The sequence below is a fragment of the Nannobrachium achirus genome (assembly GCF_963921795.1).
Source record: "Nannobrachium achirus genome assembly, chromosome: 18".
Classification (NCBI taxonomy): domain Eukaryota; kingdom Metazoa; phylum Chordata; class Actinopteri; order Myctophiformes; family Myctophidae; genus Nannobrachium; species Nannobrachium achirus.
In genome coordinates, this window is record NC_137825.1 from 42,702,381 (window position 1) to 42,718,114 (window position 15,734).

Sequence of the window (15,734 nt, forward strand, 5' to 3'; positions counted from 1 at the left end):
TTATGTCCCACAAAGTTATAAAGTCAATATTTTAACTTAAAGCAATAACTTCCATAATGTATAGACTCAGGTGGGGTCCCTGCTAACTGTATTACTATGTATAGGGGAGACAATGAGTTTCTCATTCGAGCTATAGTGTCACACATGTAAAAAGGGAAAAGGTGCTATTGGGGTAAATTGTGCAGCTATTAACAAAGAAAGCCCTGTAATGCGGAAGGGGAAGGCTTCATAGGACCCAGGCAGGGAATAAAACTATTACAAATAGTTTTTATTAGTATGTTTGCGAACTTGCACTGCAATAAAAATAAATACTTTGAAAACACAAAAATACGTGTCTATTTGTTAAATTAAGTATTAATGAAATAAATAAATTCAAGGCATGACCTTGATCTGGCACCTAGTTCCAATTTCTGCTCCACAGATGGCAGCTTGTGATGCCGTAACTGGAGGAATAGTCTGGTGGTTTGCTCCCTTTGACTACTGACGCACACACAAACGCACGCACGCACGCACGCACGCACGCACGCACGCACGCACGCACGCACGCACGCACACACACACCAGGGCAACAAAATGTGGCCACCAAAACAAACTCGTCTGCTGCCCTTCATAGACCTACAGTAGTACCCTTGAAAATATACCACTTACATGCATACGTGTGTGTGTGCACATGTGTGTGCATGTGTGTGGTTTGTAGCATGGTTCATAGTTTACATGAGACACCACACCAGTCAGGTTTATACAAAGATTACAAATGTATTAAGGTATTAAGCTATGAAGGTGGATGGAACCGTTATTCTGTTAACAAAACTAACACGTTAGGTCATACACTGTATAACTTCTTATATGCGAGGCTGTATATAACATCCAATTGAACTTCTAGATGACATACAGTATATGAACCAGTAAGAGGTCTAAGGGTGAATAACGACCTTGCCCTAAAGGGTGAGGTCGCACAGGACGGAATTCATTTGCAAGTGTGATTCGAGTTGCGGTTGGTTGTTTAAGTTGGACTGGTTAAACTGACACAAATATGTCCATATGGACTAATATTGATGGCACAGTTAACTGCAACCTACGGTCACAATAAAATATACGATGGGACAATATGAAAATATTATGTCACAATTATTGTGACCGGAGAAATTGCAGGTTTACGATATTATCGTGACAATCAAAATAGCAGATCTACAAGGGATTTGGTAGAGAGTGAAAAAAGACTGCATCAAGTACGTATTTCTATGCCCATTTTGCCAATTAAAGAGGGTTTATATGGTACCAGATATGCAGGTCGGCAAATAAAATGTGAATTGATCCCAGTGCATGACGGAGGATAATTTCACGATAAATTTAAATCTCCACGATACGATTATTATGTTTTTTAAATCACGATAAAGGATAATAGCGATTATCGTCCCATCCCTACTACTGAATGCACCCCCAACGATTCATTCCGTTCCATTGTGGCGCATGCGCAAATCGTTGGCTGCTTAGACAGAGTTGTCTGAGCGAGCACCGAGGGGCATACTCGACACAGGTTGACAGACATCCATGAATGCACAACCACCTATTCACCCACTTTACTCTGCACACCATACCGTTGCTAAAATCCTCACTAAACGTGGCAAAATGCTATTCAGGGGTTTGCCATGAGAACAGTCTCATCCAAAAAAACTACATTGTACACGTATTGGGTGCAACAGCAGTGTTACAGCAGTGTTTAACAGTTCAAATGGCCATAACTTGTTGGCCATTAATCTGATCAGCACAATATAATATTAGAAAGATGCAATTGGAAATTGCAAGTGTGGTTCCCGTGACTATATTCTGCAGCAAGCTAACTGTCATGTGAAGCTCGACCAATCCTCGAGCTAGCACAGAGAATGCTGCTTCCTGATTGGCTAAGTGTTATGCGGAACATTAAATTAGCTTCATGATTGGCTAAGTGTTATCCAGAACATTAAGTAAGCTGGGCCAGAACTATAATATGTTGCTTACAGCAACCGCACTCATTAGAGGGCAATATGGGCCTGAAAATCTAGAGTAAAAAAAAAGAAAAAAATCACACCCAATGTGAAGTGAGCGGTGGTCGTGCTTGCATAACATCTTCAGACTAGGATTTAAGTCTAGGATGTACAGGCTATGCTACACACACACGTTTTGCTATGGCAAAACGCTGAGGAAAAAGGCTACAGACATACAACATATGACATCACTAGACAAACATGATGCTACGTACACACATTTTACTATGGCAAAACGCTGAGGAAAAAGGCTACAGACACACGCACAGCCACTTATAGGAGCGGTTTGCACCGCTCAAAAAGAAAAAGAAAGCGTTGCTCCCATTTGGAGCTCACACCTCATGTGGTCAGTCTATGACATCAGTGATCTATGACATATCTATAATGTATGACACCATTTGGGCAAGGTTTCAGCCTGAGACGATTTCCTTTCAATTACATTATCAAATCAGATTAAAGTTAAATATTTCAAATATACTAGCCTACTGGCAGCGTGCGAGAGATTTGGTGCTGGTGGAGATAATAAATGAGCTGTTTATTCATTTCATTTAGACATCGCTGGAGACGGCAATTTTCTTCAGATGATCCATGAACAACTGCAGACTGCAGTCATCTGTTAGGATGGAAGCGCCGGACTCCTGGGCCCAGGCATACATGTTGTTGTGGGTTTGAGACGGATTCACTTTGGACAACAGGAACCGCGCCTCACTTCCTCCATGTTGTGTGTTTATATATGTTGGCATGGGGAAGCGTGTTTGCAGGAGTTCCTGGACGTCGTCGACTGGAGCTTGAAGAAGATGTTTGAAGTTTTCATATTCTGGCATTTCTTGATAGCCTGCCTGACGCCATTTAGATACTTTCTCTCCATGGTAGATGAGTATCTGGAAGAAAGAGTCCATCAGGAGGATTCTGTCTGGTAGAATACTACTGCTGTCTAACAGGACAGGCTCAGGTGGTCCGTTGAAGGAGTAGGCATATAGAATAGGTTGGACCATAATGAGAGACTGAGTCAGATCTTGTCTCATGAGTTGATGTCTGTAATATGAAGTCTCATCTGGACTGTTGTTGAAAACCTTGAGGAAGGCAGACCTACGTAGATGGAACATAAACTGTGGGTAGAGAGAGAAGGTTTCGGATAATCTGAAGGAGCTTGGGTCATTATTATGATAGTCTCCAAACTTCTGACACAGTCTAATCAGTTCTCTGTCGAGCCATCTGAGAATGTCTGGTCCTTCTTTGCTTTCCGCTTGGTAAACTGCCAGGCGGGCCATTAAGATGGCCGCTGCTTCCTGATCAAACGACGATGGAATCTGGGTCTGGGCACCTGCCCAATTCCTGGCAATAGTAGTAACTCTGATGCGTCTCTGTCCAGACGAGTGTTGGTACTTGGTTACAAACTGGACCACCCCCTGACCTTCTAGGGGGCTAGGAGCATTGTGTTGGCTGACAACATCAAAGTATATAGCCAGCGTGGTACCTTGGTCCAAACCACAGATCTGATAGGTCCCTCCTATTCCAATCTCATTATCTTTAGCACTGAGGGACACACATGATCCGATGGCTTTCGATACCTTGATCTCTCTCGATGTCTTTATTTCCAGAGTTCCAGCAAAGGCCATCTTAAACATTCCCTGATCATCTTTGTTGAAAACTCTCTGGAACGTTTGTTTAAAAATAGATGTGTTGAAGGAGTTTGCCATAACTATAAACCCTCCAGTATGATTGGAGCAGCATTTCATTTCCAACAGACCAGTCTGGTCGAGGGCACAGGCATAGATGTCAATGATGTGGCCGTTGGTCGATGCTCTGTTAGCCAGCGCCTCATAGTGTTTGGTAGCTTTTTTCATAAACTTGGCACTTCCTTCCTCAATGTCATGCCAGGAGCGGATGGGCATCTTCAGTTCGTCCCCCACCACCATGCCAGGGCCCTGAGTGGCCGGGCCCCCAATAAACATCATGATACGAGCCCCGGTGTTCGGGAACGTACACTCCAGTAGGCCAACAGCAATGGAGAGGGCGACACCCAGAGAGCGAAGTGGTCTTTTGCCCTGAGTGACAGGCCAGGGATCTTGCTGTAGCTCCCCCAAAAGGTCAATAAGGTTCATGTCTACTTTCTGGAGCGGCTGCAAGAATCTATTAGAGGTGGGCTGCTCCTGTGGTCCTCTTCCCTGGACTGGTGGTTTGGCCAGACCCAACATCTCCAGGATCTGTTTGCTGTTTAGGTCTTTAGTTCCTCTGAACACATAGCTCTTAGAGATTCCCTCACAGCCCAGGTCATGGACATGAACTATTTGACCAAAGGTGATGAGTCCCACCAGAGTAGAAGGGGGAAGAAGAGACAAGGACATCTGGAGAGATTCCTTCAGAGCCTGCAAGTCTTCATTCTCCATGCAGGTGTCCACAACATACAGGAAGACCAAGGGCATCTGAGGATCACACTTTACAACATACTCTATTGTGGAGAACTGGGGCTTTAGTTCAGCAGGCTGGTTCACCTCGGAAATACCAGCATAGGTAGGAGGAAAGTGGTTCTTCTGATAACAGAAGTTACATGTCCACAACTTGTCTCTGTAGTAAACCCGACACTGGGGGTTGAGGACAGCTCTGCAGCTGCTGCAGAGAATTGGTTGATACTGGATGGGAGGAAGGTCAGGCCGTTCCTTCAGAGGAGTGAAGAGGGCAGCAATAGGTACGACCATTCCGGATGCCTCCCGGCGACTGGATGGCCAAACATTCCAACTAAAACGCACACCATCATGCTTTTCACACTGAGCAATGTATTCTGGGAAAGTGGACATGATAACTAATATTCAAACTGCAGGTTCCTCCGCCGCAGTGGTGTCCTAAATGTCTTCACTCGTACGGGTGGCTCTGGTGTCTCGCCGTGTGCACTAGCTTATAGCCTTGTGTCTTGGAGATAGGCTAAGAGTGGAGTACTGCTTGCATGCCTTCGGTGGGTAATGCCACTCTTTATATAGTGCTCATTTGTGTACTGTGTGACATCATAACCTGTCATCAGATGTGTACTGTGTGACGTCATACTGATGTCAGTAGCTAGATGTCTCCATATATGGAGCCGTCTCCATATATGGAGTTATATGTCGTCCGGGTCCAAATATGGAGCATACTTAACTTATATAATATTCAACCAATGTACTGACAGTGTACAAACAATACTGTACTACAGTATGCATAACATTATCTAAAGATGCGGCATGTGTAATGTAGGTGTAAAAGCTAGGGGAAAGGTATATAACGTCACATTTTCCAAAAGGTAGTATCTCTATCTCCTTTTGCTGCAAAATTGCACAAAGATATTGAGGAAGTTTGATCTCTCAGTCTCTCAGAAGATTGTATGGAAAAGCTGCATTGAAGCATGTGAGCCTAAGATAAAGATCTAAAAAAAGAAAAGTGAGCCTCTCCAGCTGTTCTTACATACCCAGGTAACAAATTAGAGCAGGTGGCAAATGTTTTCCATCACACAGACATTAAGTAGGCCATGGCAGAGAACTGTATAGATCGTCAGTACAGCATCTCTGCAAGTCTCTCTCTCTCTCTCTCTCTTTCTCCATAAAGGGTGGAAACATGTACATAGCCCTGTGGCTGGCATGTGGCTGGCATGTGCTTGAACTGTAATGGATGTGTGTAGTCAGGGTGAGTCTGATAAAATGCAACATGGTAGACGTAGAAAGGGAGAGGAAGAGGAAACAGAAAAGGGGCTGACATTGATCCTACTATAAAACTAGATCAATGTTCTCTTCAATGCTCTATGCAGCATGACTCATTCACTGGTGAGGGGGAGACATTGTGGGCATGTGCGTGCGTGCATTTGTGTGTGCGTGCGTGCGTGCGTGCGTGCGTGCGTGTGTGTGTGTGTGTGTGTGTGTGAGGGAGAGAGACATGTTCCGTGTTGTGCTTACCCTGCTTTGCTGCAAAGAAGTATGTGTACCCACATCTCAAGTGACATCCCATGTGTGCTCCAGCCTCCCTGGCCCACGCAAATAGTTGCCTTTTTTATTGCTGGCGTGCTGCACTGCCAACATGTGACCAAGGGACCGCGCGTGGGTCTAGTGAAACCAAAGAGATGACAAAAATCAATAGACTTGAATAATTGATCTAGAGTGGAAATTTAAGTTTCATTGATCCCTGGCGTCCCTATTTGGAGCATGTCATTATAGGAGAAGATTTTCATAATTTTTCAAAAGATAAGCTCATTTCGCCACGCAACACTGTCATATGACAAAGTATAAAAATGGGTTTTTATATTCAAGAGTGGAGAAGGGAAAGGAAAGTACAAAGTGTGTCTGTAGGACTCCTCTGTTGTCTCTGTAATCTGTGTGTATGTGTACTTTGGATATGTATGTATGTTATTGTGTGGAGATCTGCCCTTAAATGTAGGGCAACAGATAAAAGACAAATTCATTATCATACTGTATATACAGTATAAACGCTATGCCAAATCTAGAATTCCTGCCCGATTGGTCAACAATTCAAACTTTTGTGTGCAGTGAGCGACTGAAATTGCAGGGGAAGTTTCCAGTATAGCTATTGCCACAGATGATTCATTATAATTATAAAGGTATTCTGTACTACAATTGTGGAGCAATTGTGTTTAAGCTGCAGACCTGTGCCTTTGGAACACCTCTGATTAGTGGATCAGGGCCAAAGAGATGAAATGATGAGTGCAGGCACGTGCACACATGCAGTAGATAGCAAAGGGGACTGCCCTTTTACCTGTCTGTAAAAAGTGCCCTCTCCAGACCATGGAGAGCAGTTTTTACTATGGTGAAAGAAATACAAATGCCCTCTTTCCATGCCGTACCTGAAGGCAGCATTCAAGAGAAGTGCCTTGTCCAAACTCTCCTGAACTCCTGCATCTTACATTGAAAGAACTGTCCCCTCTGTGTAGAAATCCATGCCGTTACGCCACATCTCCAGTATTGACTTGATTATGCAGTGTGGTATCAAGTACCGAAAATAGCCGACCTCCAAGCTATTTTCAATATTTTCACCAAAAGAGCCCTTTTTGAAATTTCAGCCCCTGCCTCTCTAACATTCTCTGCACGTCCCCTGGATGAGAGAAGCTATTTTTTACAGCTGAGCTGTGTAAAACCCTAAAAACCTTGAGTGTTAATCTTACTGTGTGAGTGTGATGCAATCAAATGGACTCAAAATTAAAAGAACACTCAGGACTTCACAGTGCAGCCACTATAGCCACACACGACCACGCATCACAACACTGCAAAAAGCTCTTCAACGCATCAACCTTCCTGGGAGTGTGGCAACAGCTGAGGGTTTTGAGGAAATGAGTTAACTCTCTGAGATCCTCAAATGCTGTCTGTTAAAGAACAAAGCTGATGGAGGCTTTGCCGTCGGGGCCCACCTGAGACCAAATGCTCGCACACCAATGGGCTCCAGAAAAACATTATTGCACCCCAAGTGCTGTGATCAGACTAAACCTTACCTGAGGAGGTCATATTGACAAAGTAAATTTCTTTTACAGTCTCACCTAACTTTTATGGTTATTTTTACTACTTTTCTTTTCTTTTTCTTTTGATTTGATGCCTTCTCTTATGCTGTATACTGCCTCATTGTGATGTTATTTGATGGGACACATATTGTACCACTATCATCAACTGCTGTATCTTATTGGAAATGACTGGTGAGGCTGTAGAGGATGAGTGCCATTTGCAAAAAAAGAATCGTCCTTGGTTGTCTTCAAGTCAAGCATGTGTTTCCCACAAAACAATGTTTGTTGCCATAGAGACAGACATTTTTCTAGCAAAATGCCATTTATACCATCCACAGTCATATTTCAAATAGGTCCACTGATCGAAAAGCAGAGATTTAATATAGCTAAATGTGGAACCGTAGACCAGTTAACATTAGGACCATTCCAATAATAGGGCAGTCACCCAAGTATGAAAAGGCATGGGTGATGGGGTAGATTAGAAAGGTATTAGGGATATTGTTAATGATTTTTCAAGCTACTGGTAATGATTGCCAACTGTTAAGCTGATGGTGAATGGCAATTATGGTGGACGCGAGCACAACTTAAATCCCAAAATAGTCTCTCACATGGGTCCTTTTATTGCGTGGGCTGTCACAGTGTCAGAGAGCTGAACCTGAATGCAGGCAAATAGTAGGCATTAGGCAAAACCAGTTCAACAAAAGTGTATTAATTACGGCTAGGAGGTCAAGCATAGGAGAGCCTCCGCACAGGCAATAAATCCAAGCGAGCACCTGGAGTCGAGATGCAGGAAGTGAAATGTAGTTGGGGTGTCTCTGTTTCATCTACTGTCTCTGTTCTTAACGGCATCCAAGAAAGGGCTACTAATTAATATTATTAATATATTATTAATAGAAGAACTCATAACCTACTAATAAGGTTATGTGTTTTTCTATTAATAATATATTAATAATCATCACATCTAAAGTAGGCTAGTTCCAAATTATGATCTGGGGACTGCCCTTGATAGGTCCTTGGTCTCAAAGAGGGAAAAGAAAAGTAAGGGGTGAATAATCTACTGTCTATACATGGCGTGCTGCCTTGGATCAACGTCAAGTCTTGTCAGACCTACATTCATCATTCAACTTCTTGTTTATGCCCAAAATGACTGGATATACAGGTTTTGTATAGCAATCTGTAGCAATTGTAGAAATATCATACCTTAATTGTGAAATGTTCAAGCATGTTCTAATCATGTCTACGTAAATTACGTAATGGTAAATATCGTATTTTTTACATTTAACAATCAATAATGGGTGGAAAGAGATGCGCTAATGCAGCTACAGTAGCTGTTATTGGCCTTTCCACAATGTACTTCAGGTACCCTCTTGGCCATTCTTATCTCCGGGTATAATGAAACATAAGGCATAACAATTAGCACGGTATGGTCTATCTGTAGGGAAGAAGGAGAGGGGGGGGGGGAAGAGAAAGGCTCAATTTAGGGAAAGGAAAAATAGACAATGACATGGAGCGAAAAAGTAGGAACGAGACAGAAAGAGAGCAAGGTGGGTTGGACTGAAAGAGACGGAGAGAGACGAGATCGCAGGGGGACACAGGGAGCAGCATTAAAGCCCAAGGCAGCCCTCAGAGCAGGTGGCTGGGTTAATCACACCTCCTGCCATTATGATGGATGTGTTTAGCAACCAGGCATCTCATTAAGCTTCCCCTGCGTTCTCCATGATCCCCCACGTTCTACACAATACTCAGCTTCTATCAATGATTTACTGGTTATTATTCATCTCACTGGTGCCTTGTTTGTCTGTTCCAGGAATTACGATGCTTGAGAAATGCATGTCGCCCACAGAGAAAGAAAATATAAAAGAGAAATATCCCATGCGTGTGGTGGAAATGAAATATTATGTAATAGAATATGCGTAGGTCTTTGGTAACTTGTGATGTATGAATTCAATACAGTATTGTTAGGCTACAGTAGGATGTGGTGAGGAATTAACCATATTTTACAAGGCTGTCTGTCAAACCAATCATTACCTGAGTCAAGCTGATGGACGTATGGTATGGGCCTCAGAATCAGTCAGCCAGTCGACCAATCAGCCAGCTCAAACAATCAGTAGCTCCTTCAGACAGCCTGTTAAGACAGAAAATGACAGAATATGAGTCAGCACTGACCTACTCTCTCAAGATAGATTTTATAATTTATTTATTTTACTTAACTAGTCCTTACCCGTTCAAAGATATGAGCTCTGAAATGATGTGCAGTGTGTGGGTTATGGGATGTGCACTGTGCACACAGTATATGAGGGATGGAAAGTAACTTTAACTGGTGCTTGCATGATAATATGTAGGAGCATCAATGTAAGAAATACCCGTTTCGTTTAATGGCTACAGAGATACTGTGTACCGATCTGCATGATTTTTGGACAAAATCTGTAACAGGGCCAGACAACAGACCCCCCCCCCCGCCCGCCCGCCTGCGCACACACACACACACACACACACACACACACACACACACACACACACACACACACACACACACACACACACACACACAGAGCTGGTTAAACATGTTGCCTCATGCTAGATGCAGAATAGATATGCCTCAAGCTAGATGCAGAATAGATATAGATACACCATGAAAATGCTAATATACAGCATATGATTTGTGAAAGTGACAAACGGGCTTCACAGTTATGTTAGGTGTGTTCATATGCTAATGGTGATGCGATTTCAGATCAATTGCTCCAGCCACTGAGGAGAAACGCTGTGACAGACACTCACTCAGACAGACAGACAGACAGACAGACAGACAGACAGACAGACAGACAGACAGACAGACAGACAGACAGACATTTGGAAAATTATATGTTTGATGGGTTCCCAGAATTGGTCCTGACCGTAACGTTGGCAGCAAGAGATTCAAATCAATTCCCTAAATTAATATAGTTTAAATACATATTTTGAGTTAATATTTTGATAAATTAATGTGTCAGGTGTGTGCGTGCGTGCGTGTGTGCGTGCGTGCGTGTGTGCGTGCGTGCGTGCGTGCGGGTGTGTATGTTTGTATCATACGCTCTCTTTCCCGTTGAAGGTAATGTATATTGAAGGCCATGAAATCTGGAATGGGATTCGGAGTTGTCATGATTCACAGTGTGTGTGTGTGTGTGTGTGTGTGTGTGCGTGCGTGCGTGCGTGCGTGCGTGCATGCGTGCATGCGTGCATGCGTGCGTGTGTGTGCGTGTGTGTGAGTGCGTGTCTGAGAGAGAGAGAGAGATTATGCGTGATCTAAACTGTAATTACACCAAATTCACATTCAAACCAAACAGTTGAACAAATATGTTGACATTGAACTCTCTGACACATTTACCAGTCTGTTTAACGTGCAACCATGCAGTTAGAATAACACATTATGTCGGTTTGTTGGTCTGTCTGTCTGTCTGTCTGTCTGTCTGTCTGATCAGAAATGTGTGTGCAAAACAAGAGCTGGTCACAGTGTGCTGCCATGCTCATTAAAAAAGCAATAACGAGATTGTGGTATAGAAGTGACTCCCCAACTTGGAGAAAATGTATGTAATGGAGAGATTTGCATATACACTCAGGATACAGGAGGAGTTGTTTCTCGAAAAATGGGAGAAATGGACTGAATGCACGACCCGGAAGAATGGCACCACGGAGGATTGATATGAACTGTAATATGATGATGAAAACGATGTAAAATGTTGACCCTGTAAATATGTGCGCATGTGACAAAATAAAAATTCAGTTTAAAAAAGAAAAAGCGATGTGAAACTGTCTGTGCATTTAGATTTTCTTGAGTTTAGAGATGAAAAGAAAAAACGGATGAGATGAGAACAAGGGTAGATGGACTGTCATACAGTACATACAATAATGGTTCTCAAACCTTTTCATGTCAAGGACTCCCAAATTGACACCTATTAGCCCGCGGAAAATATATGCCAGGGAGACCCATAAGAGGAATGATTCTCCACGATTTTCATTTCAAGGAGCCCCAGTTTGACATGCATTATGGGGCTACACACCCCCATTTCTATTTCTGGGACCCCAATTTATATTGTAAAAATGAATGTTAATTTAACTCAGAAAGGGTCCATTTGGTTTCTAACTATCATTTGGCTGGGGACCCCCCTGGAACTCCCAATGATCCCTTTGATAACCAATGTCATACACGAGCCGCTTTGCAAGAGGTTGAAATAGTCATCGGGAATGGTCTTTTCTTCTGTGCCTGTGGGGTTTCCCGGTGACCCCTCCAAGTTTATTTCGATTAGCCGCCCTTTTACTACATAGGAATACGTGAAATGATATTATCAACCTCCCCCAAACACGGCCCAATTGTTTTCCTATAGACGCTCCACAAAGCCGGATGCACCACAGTGGATCTGAACCTGCATCCTCCGCGGTGATGGACAGGCACCGTACCACTGCACCAGCTGTGTACTCAGAAATGCACATCTGAAAAACAGTAAAAAAAAGAAAAAAAAGAAATGCACATCTGAAAAACGGTAAAAAAAAAAAAACAGAGAGAAGGGTCAGTGCCCTTTTCAGAGCTCTGACATCTCACTGAAAGACAAGTGCTGTGAACACACATAACACAAGAAGAATAACGACTGATGTACTTTTGGAGTTAGGAGGTCTTATGGCTTAAGCGTATGGGTTTAGAAACTCCTGCAATAAACAGATTCTGATTCTGTGATAGCAGAGTTGCCTCTCTCTAACCCCCCCCCCCCCTTTTTTTTCTCAGTCTCCTTGCTGCTCCACTAGTGACCCATGCCCCGATCTGTCTTTGCCCAGCTCTGAGGGTGTGAAAGATGTGAGAGGGAGTCACATGCCTTGTCTGGAGCACTTTGGTATGCATACACTACCTGTAGGCAGATGGTGAAAATGTCATGAGGGCAGAGACATTACATAAATCAGTGGACAGCCCTGCTCTCTCTGTGGTCAGTGAGGGCAGAGAAGGGTTCAACAGTCTGGAAAGAGTATGAAGTGAATAGGAGAGTTAAAAGTATGGTTAGGGCTGGAGACCATAATATACCAGTGGATGCAGCGATATAACAAATTATATTTGCGTTTTTTGGCACTGTGATGCATGGTCTTATCTAGAGAGATAAGTGCAATAGTACAATAAGCTTACATGTCTAGATTGTCAACAGTTCAAACTACAACAGTGCAATCTGTGTAATAATAATACATAATTTAGATGAGAGATTTGTATGAGAGCTGAGTTGGACTCAGCTATAGAACTATATTTTCCTTTCCCCTAATACTCCAGAAAAAAAGGATCACTCTCCAAGCTATATCATGCCCAATATCAATATCTGTATGTCCTTTTGCACTTTTTCCTCAATTGCATTACAAGCATGAGGTAAGTGTGTGTTGATTCAGTTTGTTACAGCTATTATATGGCCACAGGTGCAATGGCAATTATGCATCGGATAAATGAAAATGCTCATATTTTGTAGAACTACGAATAATTCAGTCGTCAGCCAATGTATCCTTTCTGAAGCCAAGATTGCAGAGGAAGCGCAGATAAATACAGTACTTTGCTGAAAGCTGATTGCACTACATATGGTTTGAAACAGCTAAGTGGAGTCTGTTGTTTGGAAAAAGCTTTTTTTATCACAGTTAGAAGCAGCATGGGACCTGGGTGTATTATGGTTGTTATTTAGAGCCTTTTCATCCCTTCAGCCAATGAATGGCTCTCTGCCATTAGGACTGAAAGGGAGCGTTCCCCAGGCAGGGGCTGTCCTTGCGTTGTCTGCTCTCTGCGTGTGCTGATGTGTTCGGCAATAACTAGTTGCCATCCTTTTGGACCTTGTCTTTAAAGCCCCCTTCACACGACAGGCTCCAGAACACAAGTGCAGCACAGAGTCTTCCTACACATAATAAGAGTTAATACCGATTTGAAGTGTGTGATAATAAGACAACTCTGCCAGTGCCCATACAACAGTAGGCTATGTTTAATTTGCCCTAATCATTAAATTAACCACTATACTTTGTTATACAACAGAATAGACGATTTACAATGCTCACAATGCTACAATTTACAATTTAGCAGACGCTCTTAATCCAGAGCGACTTTGAACTAGGAAGATGCAAGATATAAATTGCAAGTGTGAATTCCGCAAAGTAATTTCGTCTTACCATTAGAATTTTCTCCATTCAAGTCAAAGTGTAAAATGTATTCACTAATAAATTAATGGCCATATATGGAGATTTATGCCCTTTTATGACGTCAGACATTTATGATGTCAGATGCCCATATATGGACATATTGACGTCAATTTTCTCTCTCGCATGCTCCATATATGGAGCATGAGGTGTGACTGACAGACAGACAGACACACAGACAGACAGACATGAGCTGCAAGTTTTCATACCAGTAAGACGCCTAAGGGCGAAAAGCGACCTCGCCTCCCCACCTGTCTTGGCCATCTGTCTTGGCCATATATGGATTCTGTCATCTGACATCATACATAGAATCCCTTTTATACCCATATATGGAGATCCCTTTTATGCCCAATTGCCCATATATGGAGATCCCTGCTCTGAGGATCTGACATCACTGTGATGTCACATGTGACGTCACAGTGATGTGTCAGGGGAACCACAGTGTCAGGCGTTACAGTCAGACAGAGATACGGTCAAGCTGTGACCGTTCACATACTAAACTGCGACCTACGGTCACAATAAATGGCGACCTACAGTCACAATACTGCATAGAAATAGTAATCTAGGATCATAGGTAAAACAAGATCAGTCTAACTAATAACCAAAAACTCAAGAATCTGTACAATGTAACTATACACAATTTACAATTGCAATTGTAACATTGTTAATCTTCAAGCTTAAATCCACCACACTTTGATGTGTTGTATTTGATTGACAATTTGCACACACCCATGCACGCACACATGCACATGCACACACTCAAACATCTGCTCGACTTTTTGAGTTTCTCTGCTTGTAAAATGTTCTTTACAAAATAAAGTTTGACATGACATGACAAATTGTCCAATATTCTCGGTCGTTGGCAGCTGCAGCCAGACTGAATGAAAAGCTGCAGTCACCAGGTGCCAATTACGTTAGCAATGGCTCTTGTTCACTTTTAAACACATTCTCTCTGGATTGTGGGAAGAAAGAGATGAGGCCATTTTTCTCTATCATTATGTTTCTGTCACACAATCACAAAAAAAGAATGCCAGAGTGCTAAGCCCCACCTCCAGAGGCTGTATGCACAGGTATGATGCTTTTTCTTATCAATCCTGCACCTTACAGGAGTGTTGATTAAAATATAAATGTATATTCTGTATTTTATTGTGTATATAAATAACCACGGCTTCTCTTCTGGTCTGGTAAGCAATCGCATCCAGCAACCTAGACACTGTATTGATATCAATCTATCTGTTGTCTTTTTTCCGCTGATTGTCACCAAGAGGCTAAATAAGTTTATGAGGAAATCAATTTAATGTCTCAATAAACATTGTATTTCCTCTATCGTCGATTTGAAAAGGCTTCCTGAGTGATGGTTACTGACAGCTCTAGTGTCAGCCAGAGATGTCAAGGCCAAAGTGACAGAGAACATCTGCCAAAATGTTCACGCACGCACGCACGCACGCACGCACGCACGCACGCACGCACGCACGCACGCACGCACGCACGCACGCACGCACGCACGCACGCACGCACACGCACACACACACACACACACACACACACACACACACACACACACACACACACACAGAGCAGGTGTCCTGAGAATGAGTCACAGACACAGACAAGTTGACTGATAATGCAACTGCATTTCACTCAGCACAGACATGCGGGTTGTTCTCTCATCCAGCAAGTCAAGTCTAATTGTAACTAAGGATTTCGTTTTCATGAAAATCTTTTACTTTCAGCAATAAACACAGGCATATGGTGAAGTAAGAATGTGGGTACATCAGTGAAGGAATTATTAAGCTGTAGTGTAAGGTATATACCACTCATTTCAAAAGTATTCATATTGGTACGTAGTTATGTGAGGAGGGGGCTTGTTTACATTCAAACTTTACCTGTTTGCAACTTTACGTCATAAAATTGTAATGTCATGGCATGTTCTCCATTGTTAATCTTTACATACTGATTGTAGACGGACACAGACAACTTTGCAGAATTCAACATTTTCCAAACAAAGTGGAAAATACCACTGGAGCCCTGATGCTATAACCAGTCCATCAACAAAG

The 15,734-nt window shown here is 42.7% G+C and overlaps 1 protein-coding gene across 1 annotated transcript; it reads right to left on the reverse strand.

The window, feature by feature from the left end:
• Nucleotides 1–2,572: 2,572 nt before the first annotated feature.
• LOC308303118 (protein transport protein Sec23A-like) lies at nt 2,573–4,822 on the reverse strand (the record flags this gene model as incomplete). Its single annotated transcript, XM_080747441.1, has 1 exon — nt 2,573–4,822. The coding sequence occupies one exon, from the start codon at nt 4,820–4,822 to the stop codon at nt 2,573–2,575; it is 2,250 nt and encodes a 749-aa protein (XP_080603567.1).
• Nucleotides 4,823–15,734: the final 10,912 nt, after the last annotated feature.